The sequence below is a fragment of the Protomyctophum parallelum genome, assembly GCF_964188405.1.
Source record: "Protomyctophum parallelum genome assembly, chromosome: 8".
In the NCBI taxonomy this organism is placed as follows: domain Eukaryota; kingdom Metazoa; phylum Chordata; class Actinopteri; order Myctophiformes; family Myctophidae; genus Protomyctophum; species Protomyctophum parallelum.
This window is the reverse complement of record NC_139703.1, coordinates 25,398,162-25,419,631: the sequence shown is the minus strand read 5'-3', so window position 1 is coordinate 25,419,631 and position 21,470 is coordinate 25,398,162. Positions and strand designations below refer to the sequence as shown.

The 21,470-nt window shown below is 43.6% G+C and overlaps 1 protein-coding gene and 2 long non-coding RNA genes across 3 annotated transcripts; 2 read left to right on the top strand and 1 right to left on the bottom strand.

The window, feature by feature from the left end:
• Positions 1-463: 463 nt before the first annotated feature.
• LOC310862973 (kelch-like protein 20) lies at positions 464-20,716 on the top strand (the record flags this gene model as incomplete). The annotated part of the gene is made up of 9 exons (XM_083771096.1): positions 464-584; positions 6,660-6,800; positions 6,901-7,095; positions 8,605-8,739; positions 9,515-9,706; positions 10,314-10,457; positions 19,811-19,970; positions 20,257-20,385; positions 20,706-20,716. The coding sequence occupies exons 2-9, from the start codon at positions 6,693-6,695 to the stop codon at positions 20,714-20,716; spliced, it is 1,074 nt and encodes a 357-aa protein (XP_083627222.1). The 5' UTR covers positions 464-584; positions 6,660-6,692.
• On the top strand, positions 908-2,211 carry LOC310862648. The gene is made up of 5 exons (XR_014569591.1): positions 908-980; positions 1,252-1,284; positions 1,400-1,447; positions 1,865-1,927; positions 2,075-2,211. It is a non-coding gene; the product is annotated as an uncharacterized lncRNA (long non-coding RNA).
• On the bottom strand, positions 2,033-3,408 carry LOC310862649. Its single transcript, XR_014569592.1, has 2 exons — positions 2,534-3,408; positions 2,033-2,451 (listed from the first exon to the last, which is right to left on the bottom strand). It is a non-coding gene; the product is annotated as an uncharacterized lncRNA (long non-coding RNA).
• Positions 20,717-21,470: the final 754 nt, after the last annotated feature.

Genomic DNA, 21,470 nt, shown 5'->3' with positions numbered 1-21,470 from the left:
CGTCTTTTGTCCAGTGTCCATTCTGGGTCCGGAAACGGTACTTTTTGTCAGCCTTGACCCCAGTAGAAGGTCTGCTGCTGTGAATTTTACACCTCTCCCGCTTAGCGGAGAGTGGGGTGTGGTATAGGACATCTCCCCGAACGCGTGGGTATGTCCAGATAGTTGCCTTGCGGAGCCGTCTTTTGTCCAGTGTCCACTTTATAAAGTCCATGCACTCCAGTGAATAGCATTTATCCATTTAGATAACTTTATTATTATTATTATAAGGATTTAATTACTTATTCTTACACAGAAACATAATGTGTGTCTTATAGCATCATATAGCATCATTTAAATGCTTAATTTGTAGTTTTAATGTGCAAATTAAACTTTTTTTCAATACTCTAGAGGGTACTCTTATTTTGAAGAGATCGTCCACCGGAAGTCTTAAATTAGCTCACTAGATTAGCTCACTAGACGCTGCCAAAGTTTAAAACCTCTAAAAGTGAAACTTACATTGTTTGACGTACTAATTCCATTGCGTTCGGCTGTCTGTCTGTTGTGGATACTTGGTTGTACTTTGGATTTGCAGGCAGAACAACGAGGTATGTTTATTTGAGTACAAAAATACAACACAGCTCAAATTTTGAGCTGTGTTTTTATTTTTGTTCACGAGTTTAGCTTTTGTTGTTGTTTTACGTTGTGTTTGTATCATTAATATGCATGTTGTTGGATTGAGGCCGATATGTGAGCAGACGTGGCCCTGGGGTGAGCACTTATATTTGAAATCTGAACGTTTATATGTAGACATGTAAATTAAGTAAGATTAGCTAGCTAGCAGCTAGCTAGCTAGCTAATCTATTGTTTGGACGTGGCTTAAAAACATCTATAGCTCCGTTGGACGGTGTTTTATATTATTTAATTTTACAGACAAACAAGATTCCAGCAAGATCGACCCAGACGGTGGAGGCTGGGGGAAACAAAGCAACCTCATATCAGAAGTAAGTAAAATGGTTTAGTAGTGAACAATAATAATGTATCATGATGTTCTTTTCTAACGTCTTCTTATGTTGATAAAAGTCATAATAATTATTCGAATTAAATCAGATTTGATACGTTGCTTGCTCGTAGCCTGATTTTTACACTTGGTTGCATGCTGAAAATAGCTGGTCTACAAGCTCGCAGCACATTGTGTGCTTGTAGATCTTCTGTTTTCATCAAATTGATTTTATGTACATACAATGTTTACCATTTTGTTGTTACTGATTTCAGACACAGGACTTGGATCTGTTGGGCGTACAAACGGTAAGAACATTTTCTACCACTGAATTAAGGTTGCATGCTACAATTAAGCTCTCTTGCCTCAAGTTTGCTGTTACATTTGAAATAATTTTGACTTGAATTTGATTTCATTTTACAGACAAGGTGACATGCTGTACAGAGCTGATACATCGTTCTTTAATTTAAGGTAATTGTTCATTTTCATTTTTACCAAGGACAGCAAATTGGCACCCAACAATGTGTAACTGTGTACATTTTAAATGACTGAGGTGTATTATGATGAGTACTGTGGCACTCTATGCCACACTATGAGCTTGTAGATCTGCTATTTTTCAACAGCTAACAGCTTTTAAAATAATGTTTAAAACCTATGAGGCGACACAGATGCGTCCTCGGGTCTAAATGGGTTAAGGCAGTGGTTCTCACAGCCATCAAAACGTTATCCCACATTTCACAGCAGTGATGGTAGGTAGGCCTATTTCAGAATGCCTGAATTTACACTTGGTTGCATGGTGAAAATAGTCGATCTACAAGCTCACGTGTTGTGAGCCCTATACAAATGCAATCCATATCAATTTTGTATTTGATTTTGTTCAAATTACAGATGAGGTCACGTGGAGGAAGTGGAGATGATGGTGATGGATGAATAAAATGGATAATAAAAATGGTAAGAACATTTTCACATTTTAGCACAGGAATAGAAATTAGAAAATGGCTGGGTTTTTACCCACAGGGCAACTGTTAAGTCATGAATCACAAGACAGAGAAATGATTAAGGTGAAAAAAATGTATTTAATTAATTCTGTGATTTCAGACGAACTTTCGCTGGAGGAAGACCTATCGACTTCAACCTCTGCTGGAAAGGCTACCACCAGTCGGGTTTCCCTGACCCTCTATACCCAGCCTGCATTGTACCGTGTGGGGGTCCCCGCAACATCCAGACCTCAAGGAACGCACCCAGCTTTCCGTGCTCGGACATACAGACACGGGGACATACACACATTGCTACGCTCAGAAACTCCTGACTCCACTCAGAAGAGAATTGGTGTTTTAAAGACTTAAGCACTTAAACTTGAGAACTGATGTCTTCTAAATCCTAACAGATGAGTTAAAACGTTTGCTGCAAAAGAATATATATTTACAGATTTGTGCCACATTTTCACGATGTTTCAAAATTAGCAAATCTACAAGCTCGTTTTCAACAGCTTACAGCTTTTTAAATAATGGTTAAAGTGGCTAAAACCAGGGCATCTTGGACTTCAGTGACGGGGACCTGGGGTCTGAGAGCCGGAGACGTTGGATAGGGTGCATCCTGGAACTTCTGCTGGCGGCCAACAGTCAGGCTTCATAAAGGAAGGAAACGGCAGCTCATCAAACGGTGGTCCGTGGCTCAAATGCTGAATAACTTTGGCATGAAAAGGGTTCAAATGTATGCTGCACGATTTCTTGCTCAAAAGGTGAATCTCGATTGTGTGTTCTGTTTATTGCTGTGTAACTGTTATTGGGCCTACATAACTAACCACACAGAAAAGACTTGTGTTTTATAGACATAAGAAATTAAACTTGAGAACTGATTCCACAAAATGTCTTCTAAATCCTCACAGATTTGAGTTAAAACGTTCACTGGGTTTGGGCCACATTTTCACGATAAAAAAAAAAAAAGCAAATCTACAAGCTCGTGAGCTTGTAAATCTGCCAACAATCTAACGGCTTTTAAAATGATGGTTAAAGTGTTTAAATGGTATGACTGTTTTCTGAAAACCCTAGGAAAATATGTTGTTCCAGGGACCGCGCTACGAGCTTGTAGGTCTATTTTGTTTTATCCTGAAAATGTGCAAATCTTTGAATATATATTATTTCAGAGCAAACGTTTTTAACTCCTCTTTGCTTCTGGGTAGTCCCTGGAACAACATATTTTCAGATAGGTGTCTGCGGCCAATTTCATATATTTCTGGGGTCCTTGACATGACATAATTTGAGAACCACTGATATAGAAACATAGGTTCTTGGAAAATTGTGGACACAATCTTATCCAACAATGTCCTGGTGGTTTCAGGAAATTTGGTGTTTTACTGTTTTATAGATTTTAGGAGCCAGTGGTTCTCAAAGTGTGGTCCTTAAGTGCATTCTCAGCAAAATTACATAAAAATCAACCACTTGTATTCTAAACTTGTATGTTTTAAAATATTTCCATGTTTTTTTATGTTTATGTGCCTTTATTTATGTTTAACATGGCTGTATAAATGTTTTCATTGTAACTTTTTTTTTTCCTAATAAAGAAACAAAATTAAGTATACATTTGCTGCTTTATTATGTTTCTATAAATATGTGGGAGGGAGGTGAGCATGGGGGAGAATCGAGGGGTGCGGGTCGCAATATATATGGGGGGGGGGGGGGGGGGGGTGTCATAAGACAGCTTCACGCTGTCCTGCTGCTGCTGTCCGTAGCTGACGTTCGAGTCGCGGCAGAGAAGCGGGGCGCTGGCTACACGCGTGTCGGGGCGCGTGGCCCACGCTGATCATGAACGACTTGCCCACGTCGCGTCACGCGCCCGGCGGAGGACACGATCCGCGGCGCGCGGGGACCGCCTCACGTCGGCGGCGCGCCATGACTTGCTAGCTGGGTAGGATGTAAATGGAGCATGTGCAAAAAACAGGTTGAAAGTCCGTCATGTTTCAGGGCTAGAATAACCATGCGTGTTGTGTTGTGCCGCAGGAGGCAGTGTCAGTGATGAATGATGTGGAAAGTCGGTAGTGCTGTCGCCTCACAGCTAGAAGGTCCTGGGTTCGATTCCTGCTGGGGTCTTTAAAACTACTTCCCCCTGGCCAACCGGGGTGCCTGATGGATGGGAAAGGAACTGGTTGGAATAACGTGTTCCTTCCACACGCTACGTCCGACTGGTGAAACTCCCCTGTCAGGTGAAAATAAGCAGCTTGGACTACTCATGCATGAAGGAAGCATGAGGTCAGTCAACTGCCCCCCCAGGTGTAAGATCAGAGTAAATTACATTGAATCCTATAGTCAATAAATAGCCAAGTAATAAATGGTCACATACATTACATGGTCACAGAAAGGTCAAGTTTATTCATATGTCCCAAACTGGGCACTTCGTTTTACAGCAGATAATAAGAGCTCTCAAATAATTACAAACAGTACAACATACATAAAAACAGACATACATCACAAAAGATACAGATGTTACATTAAATATAAAGTGCAACCAGGGCTAAAGTGCACAGAGTGTAACTACATCTACGTCCTGCTTCCCTTGTTGATGGCTCGGATGGAGGTAGGTATGAATGAGAATTTGTACCTGTTGGTTTTAGTAACAGGGGTATTTAACCATTGGCCGGATGGCAGGAATTCATATTCCCGGTATAGGGAGAGCTGTCTGCATGGAGTGCAAAGAAAACAATTTAGTTAAAAAAACTAGGATAAGCAGGCAAACATCAAATCATCAATAGGATCTGTCTAAACCGCATGCCGTCTAAATCAGTAGCCTGTGACCCAAAAGAGAAATATGTCGTCCCCACGGGACCCAATTAACTAGATCTGCTATTTTCACTAGTTCTTAAAGGACAACTTTAGTTTTTTTCAACCAAGGTTCATGTTTTAGGTTGTAATTAGAGAAACTAAAAGGTGACAGGTGAGTGTTCATTTTCTTTCATTTGCTGCTTTCTTTCGTTTTAGGGATTTTAGCAGTTTTTGACAGGGGGCGGGGGCATTCGAGGGGGCTAAATATGTATTTTTTTACAACATTTTACGACAATTTATTATTTTTATTATTTACTATAGTCCTACTAGACCCCAAGAAATTACATCTGGCCACAAAAGATCACAGGATCTATTGAATGTGACAAACTGACATATTGAGCCTATACACACAGTATAAGCCTTCCCCCAGTAGGCTACCTTCACATTCAGTAGATCCTGTGATCTTCTGTGGCCAGATGTAATTTCCTGGTGTTTATTAGGACTATAGTAAACCATAAAAAAGAAATCACCATCAAATTGTGTAAAAAAATACATATTTAGCCCCATGCTCGAAATCGAATGCCCCCGCCCCCCTGTCAAAAACAGCTAAAATCCCTAAAACGAAAGAAAGCAGCAAATGAAAAAAAAACTAAAGTTGTCCTTTAAACATTTGTTTTCAAATTTATGGAATTTGTTTGAATTTTGTTTTTAATTCATGAAAGTCTTTGATTTTTTTGGGAATGTTTTTTTTTAAGTGTATTGAAATAGTAATAATTCCAAACAAAATGTTGCAAAAATTGGTCCGCGACCCAACCTTGGGTCCTGACCCAGTGTTTGGGAACCAGTGGTCTTTAATAGCACAGAAACAAATCTCTGAATAATGATAACATGTGAACACATTTGCACCATATCTCTGCATAGTATAATTTATTCCACAGCTTGGAAGCCAGGAGGGAGAACAGTCTAGTCTAGGATGTGTAGCTGCATAGGAACTTCAGGAAGCATAATGATCCTTACTAGTTGTTCTCACTCTCTGAGAAACAAATTAAACAATGACATGCAGAATCCTGATGCTCAAACTGCTCTAGTGGCCAGCTGTAGAACACTGGCTGTACTGGGAAGCTCAAAACTGTTTGTAGTAACCAGGATATTACAAAGTACTTGATATGTTCATCAAATCTCCACCGATTAAATAAAACTTCAGTATATCAGACGACAACAATAAGCTAACAAGCCATGAAGATGTTTATTTTCATTTTAAACATGGTGGGAGAGTAACTCCAGTACTGTATTTGTTCACATCTTACATTACTTTCACTATATATGCTCGGCCTGAATCGAATAAAATCCCTTTTTTACACGGCTTTGTTTAATGCTTGATTCTGATTGGTCAATCACTGAATTCAGTGGTGTGTTATTTCTGGACAATACAAGGACTGCTGAGCTGACTTTACTTCACTTGTCTTACATGAATGTCTGAGGAGAAGGGCAGAAGACAGCCAGGGAGCAAGCTTGTCTCGTCAAACCACGTGTGACACACAGAAGACACCGAGGAGACAGCCTGTCTCTTATGTGTCAGGCGCCTAAGAGCACCTACCTGGCTGCTGATTTTGTGATGTATCTAACATGGCAGCCATGTTAACAAACAGACTGACTGAAAATGTATTTTATCTGATCAACAGGTCACCGTGTTGCACATTTTGTTGTTACTTTTGGGTCAAAACATCGTCATTCTCAACAATGACCACTGGCTCTCTGTCAATTATCCCTTGCATAATCAACAGGCAATAAAAAGATGAAGACGGCTGAATCATGCTAATTCCATCAAGGTTCCATTTGTATCCTCTCAGAGTTAAATGAACACTGAGGATTTTACTGTGTAACCACATTAACAGTAATGTTGTGTTCTCAACTTCTCTCTGCAGACGAGACCCACTCCACCACACCACACCTCAGCCATGGCTGACAACATCCTGGATGCTGCCTGCCAGAGTGAATCACCACAGACTGCCAAGAGGACGAGACTGGACACTGACCGCTGTGTGAGTGGCCATGTGACTGACCGTGTGAGTGATCATTACCAGATCAGCAACATTAGTCCCAGATTAATAGTAGTTTATTTGTCTATTAAATGTCCCTCTGGATGTTATTGTCGTTGCACTTCAGGAGGACGGCGCCAGCGTACCTCTATCCTCCCTGGATGCTGAGGTGTTTGTGGACCCCGACCATCCCCACAAGGTGTTCGAGGGTCTCAACAGGCTGCGTCTCAACAGTGTCTTGTGTGATGTGATTCTGTGCTGTGAGGGGCAGGAGGTCCCCTGCCATCGCTATGTACTGGCCTCCTTCAGCCCTTACTTTGAGGTAAGTACACACACATTTTTAGTGGTTCTTAACCCGTGGGTCGGGACACTTCAACAACTTTTAAGACCATTTCTGCATCTCAAGTAATCAACAAACTATACTATAAAAAGTGTCAAATTGTCAAATAACATAGGAAAGAGGGAGACATGGCTGATCTGCAAGCTCACAACGACTGGTGTAAAGGCCTATCTGCCCCGTACTGACCTCGAGAGAGTCATCCATGCTTTTATTTCAACAAGACTAGATTACTGTGATGCTCTTTATGCAGGCATCGATCAGTCAGCTATTAGGCGTCTACAGCTTGTGCAGAATGCCGCCGCTCGCCTCCTCACCGGCACAAATAGGCGGGACCGTATCACCCCAGTCCTCGCCTCCCTCCACTGGCTCCCTGTCCGCTTCAGAATTTATTTTAAGATTTTATTGTTTGGTTTTTAATATATATTTTTTATCCCACGATTTTGTAACCCATTTTTCACCCCTGTGTCAATCATCTAATGTGATCCTGGGCTCTACACACCCTCCACCAACCTAGTCCCCATACAGTATATGGGGGACAAGGGGAGAGCAACGGACTTGAACTCATGCTTCCTTCATGCCGAGTGTCCAAGTTGCTCCTTTACACCTGACAGGGGGGAGTTTTCCTGGTTGGACGTAGCGCGTGGAAGGAACACGTTATTCCAACCAGTTCCTTTCCCCTCCATCAGGCGCCCCGGCTGGCCAGGGGGAGGCAGTTTAGTGACCAGGATTACTGCATGTTTTTTGTGAGGGTACCTACCTATTGTTTGGTTTTTAAAGCCCAAAATGACCTGTCCCCTCCATATTTGGCGGAATTGATCACTCCGTATGTCCCAACAAGAGCCCTGAGATCGGCTAATCAGTCTCTCCTGATTGTGACTGACATACATTTCAGGACCAGAGGTGATCACGCGTTCGCCGCGGCCGGACCCAACCTCTGGAACGCCCGCTCCATGTACGCTCTGCTCGGTCGCTTTTCATGTCTACTAAGTCTACCCATGTGCGATGTTCCCATGTACTGCTTATTGTATTTTACATGTTGCTCTCTGACACTTTGAAATAATGCTTTTCCTTCCTCTTTGCTTTTATCTATATTCTATCCTCTTTTTCTCTTTTTTGCCTTGGTGTATGTTATTATGCTCTGTAATGTGAAGCACTTTGGTTCGACCTCAGTCGTTAGAAATGTGCTATACAAATAGAGTTTGATTTGATTTTGCGACGTGCTGTGAGCTTGTAGATCTGCTATTTTCACAATGTCTGTGGAACCAAGTCGAACTAAATTGAATGCCTCAACTATTACATAAATAAATAAAATAAAATGTACTTACTTACATAAGTGCTTATCAGCCTTATCAGGGTGGGTATTTCAAATATCGGGGGGTCACGTTCTGAAAATGTAGAGAACCCCTGGGTTAGGGAATGACATTTAATTAACCAATTTACAATGTAATTAAGAAAAACCGAGCCAACCATTCATCTCTTCAACCTGCACAGGCCATGTTTACATCTGGTATGAGGGAGTCCACACAGGACAGGGTGAGGATCAGTGGACTGGGACCTCACATGATTGGTTTGCTGGTGAACTATGCCTACACTGCTAAGGTGTCCATCTCTACTGATAATGTGCAGGTAATGTATTATCATTGTGACCCTTATTTATTGTCCCCATGTTTGTCCTACAAAAACAAATCCACCAGACGACTGAAGTTGATTCATAAATAACGCTGCTGCTTAATGCTAAGAATGTGGAGCCTATCACAGAGAGAGAGAGAGAGAGACAGAGAGAGAGAGAGAGAGAGAGAGAGACTCGACGCGGGGCCCGGTTGGATCGATGATTTTTGTAATGAATTTATCAAATTAAACTGGGGAAGCAGTATTTAGTTTTTATGCAACTCATATCACATATCTTTTGCAACAGATGCAACATTTTATGCAACACATATCTGGAACACATTACTTATTTTATTATTATTATTATTATTATGTTATTTTCTTAGTTTACTTTTTTATTTGTTTCTCTAAACCAATAGGGTAGGCAATTCTAAGCTTTTAGCTTCAGCCTACACCTTTTTGGGCCACTCAAGTTTCTGTATAATGTATTATGTATTGTTATACATGTGAAAGGTTTGAAATAAACTAAACAAACCTTTCTGTTTACCGCTGCCTTTCTCTTTTCTTAATTATTGTCTCCTCTCCTCTGCACTGTAACTGTATCTATAACTTATTTTGTTTTATGCATCCAGATGTCATTTTATAATTTTCCTTTCCTTCCTTTGCTTGATGTTCTGTGTACTGTAAAGCACATCGAATTGCCTTGTTGAAATGTGCTATACAAATGGAATTGCCTTGTCTTGCCTTGCAAAACATCAGTGCTTAATATAGGCATGTCGTTAATTTGTTCTAGGCCCTGCTACTTGCATCAGACTTGTTGGAAGTCACGGCTGTTCGAGAGGCCTGCTGGAAATACATGAGGCGTCACATGGATACAAATAACTGTGTAGAGATTTACTGCTTTGCCGACGACCACTCCTGTAAAATGTTGAAGAAACAGAGCATGAATTTAATTCTGAAACAGTTCAGTGTCATCTATCAGCAGGTCAGTGATTGAGGATCATACATTTCCTGAGTTGATTAGTGTGGTTGCCTATAGGCAAGCAACCAGCTCAGTGGCCTTGTGGTTAGAGTGCCGCCCTGCGACTGGGAGGTCGGGGTTCCATCCCTGGCCGAGTCATACCAAATTGGGACCCAATGCCTCCCTGCCCCCTCAGCATCAAGGGTTGGATGGGGGTATGTCCCTGTGACATACTAGCGTCATGTCCAGGGGGTGTACTTGACACTTGCACTGTACATCAAGCTCCTCACGCTACAGAAACAGGAGATGGGATCCTGCCCTATGGGCCTCATGGCTTGGCAAGGCTTACTTACTGTATTGGAAAGCAGACTATTGTTATTGCACTCCAGCGCTTAAATCGTTGAAAACATTTAAATGTTAAATGTTGCAATAACTCTCTATTCTCCCTTCCGATTGGCACTCTTCCCAAGGAATTTGGTAGACCAGACCTGAGTAGCTAGAACATTCAGTCATAATTGCATATAAGCTATAGTCCATTTTACTAAACAAACAGAGAAAAACGAGAAAATGTTACTTCAGTATGAAGTCTCCAGTCTCCACCATCGGCTAATCTACTGTATTGTTTTTATAGGAAGCGTTCCTATCTCTCTCCGTGGAAAGACTGACAGAGTTTCTCTCCAGTGACCATCTGAATGTTCCCAAGGAGGATATGGTGTTTGAGGCTGCCATGCTGTGGTTAGACAAGTTTCCTACCCGCAAGCAGAGCGTTGGACAGGTCAGTCATTTCTAAAGCCCTAACCACACCAAAGGGTCATTTGTATTTTGCGTGTCTTAAGTACCAGGTCTTATTCCCTAATTTGAGTAAACTAAAGACCTGGAGGCGTGATCAATGCCATTTGGCTATTCTGAGTGGCCAAAGAGCATTGATCACGCCTCCAGGTCTTTAGTTTACTCAAGTTAGGGAATAAGACCTGGTACTTAAGACAAAATACAGCCCCTTGGGTCCAAACGGTTGCAAGGAGTTAACGCTAAAACCGTCTCTACCCTTTGGTGTGGTTTGGGCCATTGAATTCCATACGTTGAATCACTAGGGTCAACGTGGTTCAACGTGCAACAAGACATGTCACACGCAGGGACAACGCTAAAACCGTCTTGAACCTTTGGTGTGGTTAGGGCTTTAGTCTTTCAACTTGTAAGACTATCAATATGTCAGGGGTCTTCTAAATGCAAGGTCGTTTCTAGAGTACCACATTTACACTGTATAAGTGTATATGTGGTACTGGCTGGTAATATGCATGATTAGTGTGGTTGCCTATAGAGCGTCACAGGCCCGTCCCCTTTCAGAACGACAAGTGGCCCAGGAAATTATTCTCCATTCATTTTCTCCATAGGCTTTTCAAAAAGTATTTATATAAAGACGGTTACGCCGCGGACAAAGCCAACTCGGATCGTGACAAATCATGACAACAAACACAATATTTTGTGGCGTTCAAATAATTTGAAAGAATAAAATAAAGGCAGGATACAACACTATTTGTTTTGTTTTTCTTCTTACTAATTATTTGATCGGCCCAAAACATTGTAATTATTGTCATGATTTGTCATGATATGAGTTGGCTTTGTCTGCGGCGTAACAGTCTTTATATAAATACTTTTTGAAAAGCCTATGGAGAAAATTAATGGAGAATCATTTCCTGGGCCACTCGTCGTTCTGAAAGGGGGCAGGACTGAGACGCTCTATAGAGCGTCGCAGTCCCGCCCCCTCGAGAGACCCGGAAGATAAATCCCCGTTCATTTTCCTCATAGACTTTTCAGAAAGTATTTATTTAAAGACGTTTACGCAGCAGACAAAGCCAACTCTTGTCGTGACAAATCATGACAACAAACACAATTTTTCAGGCCAAACAAAGAATTAGAAAGTAGAAAAAAACGGCAGGTTAGAACACTTTTTTTGTTGTTTTTCTTCTTTGTAATTATTTGTTTGGTCCAAAATATTGTGTGTTGTTGTTACACATATGCAATGAAGAAGAATCCTCACTCCGGTGCAACACATTTATTTTAGTTTTCAGGATAGGGGAATCTGTGAAACAGATTTAGATCACACATCAGTTTACATTCAGTGTATCACTCAGTCTGTACTGCACTGATCTGATCTGCATACTAGTACTTCCTGTTTGTAATACATACGTACAGTAAATATCAATAAACATATACCTTCAGTTTAACATACAGTACATAAAACAGCTTCAGCAGCAATCTTAGTAAATAGCACTTCTTATGTTGGTTGACTGAGAAATATAAGCACCACATTAGCTCCCAGAACACACTCTTAGAGAATAATGCAAATCTGCCATAAACAGACATTAGTATTTTCAACATCTCAAAATAACCATAACATACCCCAAAGCTATGTTGGGGATTGACTAGAAATATCACAGTCCAAACGTAATCAACATGGCTGCTGTGTTGCAGTGTTAGCATGCTAAATGCCACTGCTAATGCTAATACCAGGATAATCACAACTCACTCATCATAAAACACTCATCTTATACTGAACTCATCTCTGCCCCATCTGATCCCTATTCATGCACATGTATAACACTTGGGGATGTACTCTTTGGTCCTTATAGCAGTCTTACCTGTGAAACAGATTTAGATCACACATCAGTTTACATTCAGTGTATCACTCAGTCTGTACTGCACTGATCTGATCTGCATACTAGTACTTCCTGTTTAACGTGTGCCAGAGACCACATGTAACAACGCCTCAAAGCGCCCTCTGCTGTCCTCTTACTGTTACTGTTGTTAGGCACAAAACAGTGGGATTGAATGTCTGTACACTTTTAAATGGAGGGTGGTAGTGTTTCAGAGTTAGTGTAATTCCTAGGGGCCACACTCTCCCCCACAAAATTAAATGTCTCTGACATTTCCCGGAATGTTCAATTCAACATAAACCCTCAACCGTCCATGGTCGCCATACAGGTTTCCATTCACTACTCTGAGTGTCTCTAATGTCACAATGTCTGGTGATTAAAGAAGGCTGACCCAATGTGTCATAACTCAGTACCACTGGCCTATGCCTCTGCCTTTGCGGGTGTTGTCTTACCGGTAGTGACTGATCTGCTTCTAACTCACCACCCACAGGACTGTCAAGGCCTGGTTCAGGCCTCTGAGACTGTAGTGTCACACCGTCTTCGCTTTGCAGTGGCACATCCTCTTCGCTTTGCAGTGGCACATCCTCTTCGCTTTGTAGTGGCTCATCCTCTTCAAAGTGCAGATGCTGGGGACTCTGGTGTGGCTGGAACGGCTCCGTCTGAGGATTCAGCAACTGTTGACTTTGCTGGTTTCTGCTGCTGGATCTGAGACGCCACTTGTAGGTCGCACTGTAGTCCTCGTCTGAGTCATCATCGAAGTCACCGCCGGGCTCTGGATGCTGTAGTTCTCTGTGTTGTGGTCTCCTCTTCTTCTTTGTGGTGCTCTGTGGGTCTCGCCGTGACTGAGAAGCCTGGCTTGGTGTCCGCTCTAGAGGTAGGTGGTCGCATGGCAGCAAGAGATTTCTGTGGACCACTCTGTCCCTCCCTATGCCATTTTCTGGGATGACATGGTAAACTGGGCTGCTGTTGTCACCTTTTCTTTCTTTAACTCTATATACCTGGCTTTCCCAATACGACCGAAGTTTCCCAGGCCCGCCTCTTGGGGTCAGGTTGCGGATGAGGACTCGATCCCCTGGCTCAAGGTCTCTCCCTTGTACCTTTTTGTCGTAGTGAGCTTTTCCTCGAGCTGCCCCCTTGTCTGCTGTACTGGCAGCTATCTGGTATGCTTCTTGCATTCTCTTCTGCCATCGACTCACATAGTTCTCATAAGTGTCATGAGCCTCATCAATTTTGAGATTGAACAGAAGATCGATTGGCAGGCGAGGAGATCTTCCAAAAAGGAGGTAGTAGGGTGTATAGCCTGTTGCCTCATTCTTTGTACAATTGTATGCATGAACAACTTTATTCAATGACTCTTTCCAATCTTCTTTCTCTTTTTCCTCTAGGGTCCGCAACATCGACAACAGGGTACGGTTGAATCGCTCAACCTGCCCGTTTCCCTGTGGGTGGTATGGTGTTGTATGGGAGCCCTGGACACCTGAGAGGTCCTTCAGCCTGGCCATCAGGTTGTTCTCAAACTCTTTTCCGAGGTCATGGTGTAAACGATTGGCAAATCCAAACTTGAGTGCAAAGTCATTGAAGAGTTTCTCTGCCACCGTTTTCGCTGCCTTGTTTCTTGTGGCGTAGGCTTGTGCAAACCTCGTAAAATGGTCCATGACCACCAAGATATATTCATAACCATGCTTGCATTTGTCCAAATGAAGGAAGTCTATTGAGACTAGCTCAAATGGATAGGTGGTATGGATAGGTGTCAAAGGTGCACGGGTCTGCTTACTCGGTCTCTTCTTCTTAAGACAATCACACACACTAGTAACAAAATGTTCTACCTCTTTGTGCATTTGTGGCCAGTAGAACCTTTCTCGGATGAGGTCAAGCGTTCTCTCCACCCCTAGGTGGCCCATGTCCTGGTGCAGCTCTTTGAAAACAAGTGGCCAGTAGACTTTGGGAATCACCAGCTGTTCTCGGTGAGAGGTTCTGCGGCGTAGGACACCATCTTCATCTACGTGGATCTTTAGCCATTGTTTCAGTAGTGTGACTACCGCTGGGTGTTCTGTTCTCATCTCCGTTCTACTTGGCCTCCTATTCTGTGACTTATACCAAAGGTATCTGGATATGGTTTCATCCTCTTCCTGTGCTTTGCGTATTTGTGCTGGAGTGAGAGGCTGGCCAGTCTCACAGTCTTTCACAAGGCTCAAGGCGTTGATGTGGACCACCCCAATGCCTTGGCACGGCGTTCTCTGTTCCACCATCACGCTTTCCATGGATGCACTTATTGCCTCTTGACTAGACTCAGCTGTACAGCTTCTCATGTAGCCCTCTATGTCCAACGGCATCCGAGACAACCCGTCAGCATCTGAGTTGTTTTTTCCAGGGCGATAGCGTATGATGAAGTTGTAGTCCGCTAATTCTGCCACCCATCTGTGTCCCGTAGCATTGAGCTTTGCCGTAGTGAGCACATATGTCAAGGGATTGTTGTCCGTGTAAACAACAAATGATGAAGCATGGAACAAGTAATCACGGAAGCGTTCACAGATGGCCCACTTCAACGCTAAAAACTCCAGCTTCCCAGAATGCAGATGGTACCTCTTCTCTGACGGACTCAGGGTGCGGGAGCCATACGCTATCACTCTCATCTTCCCTTGCTGACGCTGATACAGTACTGCACCCAAACCAACCTGGGATGCGTCACAATGTACCACAAAGGGCTGGGTGAAGTCAGGATATCCAAGTATAGGGGGCTTTGTGAGGGCGTCAATCAGCTGGTTCAACACTTCCTGGTGAGAGCTGGTCCACGGTATGGGTGTGCGTGATGATAAATGACCTTTCTTTTTCTTTACTGTTTTCTTGTGTCTTCCTGCTGGTGGGTCAGATGTGTGCTCTTCAAGGTTTGGGACAGTTAGTAGGCTGTACAGTGGAAGGGCCACACGGGAGAAATTGGGGATATAAGGCCTATAATAAGATAGGAACCCTAGCACCTGGCGCAGATCACCGACGGTGGCAATTGTTCTTCCCTTCAGATTCATCACAGGCGCCATCTCTGCGGGGTCCATGGTGTAACCTTCTCCAGTCACCATCCTGCCAAGAAATCGCACACTGGACTTAAACAGCTCACACTTCTTCGGAGTTAACTTAACGCCATGCTCCTTGTAGCGCTGGAGGACTAAACGGACATGTTCCAGGTGTTCTTCAAAGCTGCTGCTATGTACTAGGTTGTCATCTAGGTATGGTAAAGAGACGGTGTCTCTCAGGCCAGCCAGACAATGTTCCATGCTCCTCTGGAATTCAGCAGGGGCGGAGCTCAGGCCAAATGGTATGCGGACCCATTCATAGAGCCCCCAGGGCGTGATGAAGGCTGTCAGCGGACGACTCGCTTCATCCAGGGAGCCCTGGTGGTAAGCCTTTCCCTGGTCTAACACAGAAAACCATGAGCTTCCCCCGAGTGCATCCAGCATATCCTGAATTCTTGGTATGGGATGCCGGTCTGCCACTGACTTGCGGTTCAGTTCTCTGTAGTCGCAACAGAGGCGCAGACTGCCATCTTTCTTCCGGACGCAGACCACCGGCGATGAGTATGGTGACCGTGATGGTGTAACCCACCCCTTGTTCAACAGGTCCTGCAGATATTCTTTTACTTCCTTGTGGAGCGGCTTTGGGACAGACATGTAGGTTTTTTGTACTGGACTGGTGTCATTGAGGGTGATGTGCATCTGAAGAGAAGGTATGTAGCCTACATCATCGCTGTCGAATGCAAAGGCCTGACACTCCTCTCTCAACATTGTCTTTGCTGCTCTTTGCTGACCTTCTGAAAGGTGGTTGAGTCCCACCGGGGGGTCCCATGTCACAGGTCTCTCCTCTTGACTGTTATCGGACTGTGGTGCAGGGTGTGACATGTCTTCTTCCCTGTTGTACTTGGACTCTGTCCTATCTGTCTGGTCAGGTAACGGCTGCTGATCTTTAGTCTGAATGGCTGCTGAGTACACAGTTTTGACAGATTCTAGGTGTCCAACAACTTGGTGACGGTCCAGACAAATTATGTGGTTTGTGGTGTTGGTCATGGGTATCGGTACATATGGTATTTTCCTTTCTGGTACCTGCACCAGCACTTCGTTGAGGACCACGCCCTCTGTTGTGGGATTAAGTATGTCAGGTGAAAAATACATGTCTTGGCCTCTAGCTTGTGAACTCACATGTGCTCGGATGTAGACAGTAGTAACTTCATTGGCTGGCAAGAACACAACTTTTCCACCTGTGCGCACAACACCAGTCTCTGGATCTGGAACACTGTCTTGCATGAGCTTCACCACATTGTGAGCGATTTTCACGGAAACGGCAAATGCTTTACTCACTTTGTGTGTCAGCTGCTTTCTTCCATCTTTAGTCTTCCCCTCATTTCTGTTGATGATGGCTTCGATGACATTATAGCCTATAATGGGGTCACTGGCAACTGCAGGATCGCTTGACACAAGTATTGGCACTTGTAGGTTGCTTGTCATGTGAGTGTTGCTGTCCAACCGGAAGCTGACCTCAATCCAGCCAGTATAGGGGATGGGCGTGTCATTGGCAGCGAGGACTGTCAGGGTCTCCTCCTCCAAGAGCTCTGAAATCGGGCGGGTAACTGTGTGGGGTAGGTGTATCTGTCGCCAGGGCTCATTTACTATGCTGGACTGTGCCCCTGTGTCCCACAATACGTTAACTGGATGGTTATCCATAAAGCAGTTCACCATACATCTCTTTCCTACAAGACCCACTAATCGTGACTGATGCTTGGGGGGTAGATACTGAACTGCATTTACAGCTGAATAGCCCCCTGCTGCTGCTCTGGGTGCTGTCATAGTCACAGTTGTCGGGCTGGCTGGAAACTGCTTGCTTTGAGACATTTCATTCTGGGCTACCGGTAGTCCCGCCTCAGTAGTCCTTGGTCGTTTCCCGACGATGCTCTCTGTACTCTGCAGCCACGGGATAGGTGGCCCACTTGCCCACATTTGAAGCAGTGTGAACAATCTTCACCTACCCCCTCTTCTCTGCACTTTTGGCAGCCTTTCTCTCGCTGCCTCGGTCCAGGAGGGCGGCGGCTTGTCTCCATTACTGTGAGAAACATCTGCTTCATTTCTGCACGAAGTTCTTCCATGATCTGCTGTGCATTAATGCTGTCAGTTTTAGTCTCTTTTCCTTTCACTGTTTTGACCGCCACTGCTATACTGGACTCCTTTGGTGTAGGGGGACTTTGGGCTGGTGTGGAGTTCGTCTGGATTTCGGACTGTACTTCCTGCACTTTAGGATTCTTAAAAGCATTGACCCGTTTCCGTTTCTCCTGCCTCTCATTTTCAACCTTGGCTGCTTCATTTACTCTCTGAATTAGTTCTTCATCCATGGTGCTCACATCTCTGAGTTGGGGAAGAATATGGAATTTCACAGAGTCATTCAATAGCCCAGTTTCAATTGAGCGGAGGAACTTGCGCTGAACGGTGATTCTGCTGTACTGCTCATCATTTTCCTCATTTTCTGTTTTCCACAACAGCTTCTCCTTCAGCTCAATTGCCCGGAATACAAAGTTCAGGGGGGTCTCTCTAGGATCCTGGGAGATGTTTATAAGCTGGTGGTAGAGGTCAGTGGAGCTGTCAACCTTGTAGTGACCCTTCAGGATGGTGAGTAGTGATGTGAGGGTCAGCCCACGCTTTATCTCCAACATGTCTCTCAAGGGAAGCCCTGGACTGATAGCCCTGATCACGGCTTCCACAATCTCAGTCTCTGTGTGTCCTTTTTCGGTCCCCATCTCAATCTGACGGACTAAGCTGAGATAGGATAACTTCTCCTTCTGCCCACTTTCTCCAATTTGCCCACATATTTTAAACTCCCTCCTCAATGTTACTTCAGGCAGTGTATATGTTGGCTCTGGTCGGCTCCTAAGTGGGGAGGCTGTGATCTTCTGGAAAGGTTTGTTTGGCAATAAGTCTTTATCCTCTAACCCTTTCGTTGGAGCGGGCTCCTCTGGGCTTTGCCCTTTTTCTGGATTAAGGCATTCTTTTTTTTTTTCAATATGATTTAGTACTTCAGTAAAATACTGACAAACCTCAGCATCCTCTTCATCTTTCTCAATCTGGTCCATCACGCTCTCTGCCCTCTTGATGAGTGCCCGTCTGGTCCTACTGTGGTGGTCTCCACTGTCCAGGCCATCACACTTCATGTACCTGCAGACATCCATGAGAAACTCCTCCTTCAGCTGCCATAGGGCTGCACTCACTTGATCACGCAGGAGCTGGCTGTTATCCATCTTACAGAAGGTTGATGAAGGCTCGGTTATTTATTGAGACCTCTGGTGTCTCGTCTTGGGCTGGTTCGCCAAATATGTTACACATATGCAATGAAGAAGAATCCTCACTCCGGTGCAACACATTTATTTTAGTTTTCAGGATAGGGGAATCTGTGAAACAGATTTAGATCACACATCAGTTTACATTCAGTGTATCACTCAGTCTGTACTGCACTGATCTGATCTGCATACTAGTACTTCCTGTTTGTAATACATACGTACAGTAAATATCAATAAACATATACCTTCAGTTTAACATACAGTACATAAAACAGCTTCAGCAGCAATCTTAGTAAATAGCACTTCTTATGTTGGTTGACTGAGAAATATAAGCACCACATTAGCTCCCAGAACACACTCTTAGAGAATAATGCAAATCTGCCATAAACAGACATTAGTATTTTCAACATCTCAAAATAACCATAACATACCCCAAAGCTATGTTGGGGATTGACTAGAAATATCACAGTCCAAACGTAATCAACATGGCTGCTGTGTTGCAGTGTTAGCATGCTAAATGCCACTGCTAATGCTAATACCAGGATAATCACAACTCACTCATCATAAAACACTCATCTTATACTGAACTCATCTCTGCCCCATCTGATCCCTATTCATGCACATGTATAACACTTGGGGATGTACTCTTTGGTCCTTATAGCAGTCTTACCTGTGAAACAGATTTAGATCACACATCAGTTTACATTCAGTGTATCACTCAGTCTGTACTGCACTGATCTGATCTGCATACTAGTACTTCCTGTTTAACGTGTGCCAGAGACCACATGTAACAACGCCTCAAAGCGCCCTCTGCTGTCCTCTTACTGTTACTGTTGTTAGGCACAAAACAGTGGGATTGAATGTCTGTACACTTTTAAATGGAGGGTGGTAGTGTTTCAGAGTTAGTGTAATTCCTAGGGGCCACATTGTCATGATTTTGCCACTCGTCGTTCTGTAAGGGGGCGGGGCTGCGACGCTCTATAGGCAGCAGTTATTACACTCCATCGCTGTAAATGTTTAAATCGATTGGCCAGTGATTCAGTGGTTTCCTATAGAGATGGGCAACCACACTTGCAATTTCGCAGGTTTGCATCTTTCTAGTTGTTTTATAATGTTGTTCCAGTTGGACCAGTAAATAGTACTAAATACGTGTTGTTCTTTAAGGTGCTAGAGCACATCCGTCTGCCTCTCATCAGTCCCGCCTACCTCCACACTGTGGTTGAGCGTCTGGACGTGGTAAAAGAACAGCAGGGCTGTGTGAGGTTCATCTCTGAGGCCAAGGAGCGTCCATGCTGTAACACAGCACGCCCACGCATGACCACAGGTACCCTGCTGATGATGCTGGAAAAAGCTTATCTGCCAATAAAAAAATAAGACTGTTGTTTGCTATCAGGCTTCATAATGGTTATTGCATCATGATTCCATTATCTTTCTCATTTAGTTTTGTGCTTTTATAGATGTCATAACGCATACCAATTGTCTCCTGCCTCTCTGGGGATAGAGTTCCAGAGGGTTGGGGATGCCACACTGAAAGCTCAACCAAGTACATTTGGTTTCTCTTTCAACTCTTAAATCTACTGTCTCACCTGCTCCTTCTCTGCTTGTTGAAGTGCTCATGACCATCAAGAAGGACATATTTGAGAGCTTTGATCCACTGACCAATCAGTGGAAGACTCTTCGACCAGTGCCCAGTACTTATAAATATGAATTTGCTGATGAATATGCTGTGGTTACATCAGGTGAGGATTACCATCAGAGTCAATTTACTGTAGGACTTGTAATGGAGCCTAGTGTTTTAGTGTACATTATGGATACTACAGTACAGTACAGTACTGTACAGTATGAGTAGTACAGTACACTACAGCACAGTATGTACAGTACAGTACAGCACTGTAATGTACAGTACAAGTAGTACAGTACAGTACAGTACAGTACAGTACAGTTACGGTACAGTATGAACAGTACTGTACAGTACGAGTTAGTTTTTTTTGTCTGAAGGCCGGTCAAGCTTCTAGTTACAATAATATAGAAGATGTTTGTGTATGCATATTCAAATCAGATTTCTTTTAACACCATGCTAAAAACGTGTATACATGTCCTCTCAATTATAACCGCGGATGTGTATCTTTTAGTCCTTTTTAACAATATAAAATGGGTCGCTGAAATCATTTTTTTTATGGCTCCCGTTGTACGGAGGCAATGCCTTGCTCAGAGCTCCTGGACATGTTTTGCCCATGTGCGCAGCCATTCACTTCCTTGATTACGGGACGACAAATGTTACTGTTCTCTCTAGTCTAAATCTACGACACTCAACATGGTTTTGATCAGAACGCCGATGTTCTGTAGGCCTACTAATTTCGGACTTAACCAAGCATCTCGTTTGGAATATTAACGCTTCTAAAGAGAGATCAGACATGACAGCACGAGGTAGTAATGGACAATTTTACCTCTCGGTTTTGGGGGGGCTTTTCAAAGTAAAATCTGCCCATCTCCTTGGCACTCTAGCGCCTTTATCCTGAAGAACTCATTATGAGCATTATCAGCAGCATTATGAGTGTTAACAATCAAGTTATAGGCCCAGGCCGTAGCGTAACGGTCTGGGCACCGGACTGGTGATCCAGTCGCGGTGTGCCGCAGGTTCGACTCCCGGACCCGACACGGCCTTTACCGCATGTCATCCCCCCATCTCTCTCTCCCGTTTCCTGTGAGCCTACTTTCTATCCCTTAAAAAATCAATAAAAAGGCGTAAGCTGCAAAGAAATATCTTAAAAAAAACAACTAAAAAAAACAATCAAGTTATAACTTGTTTTCAATTGTGCTCTCC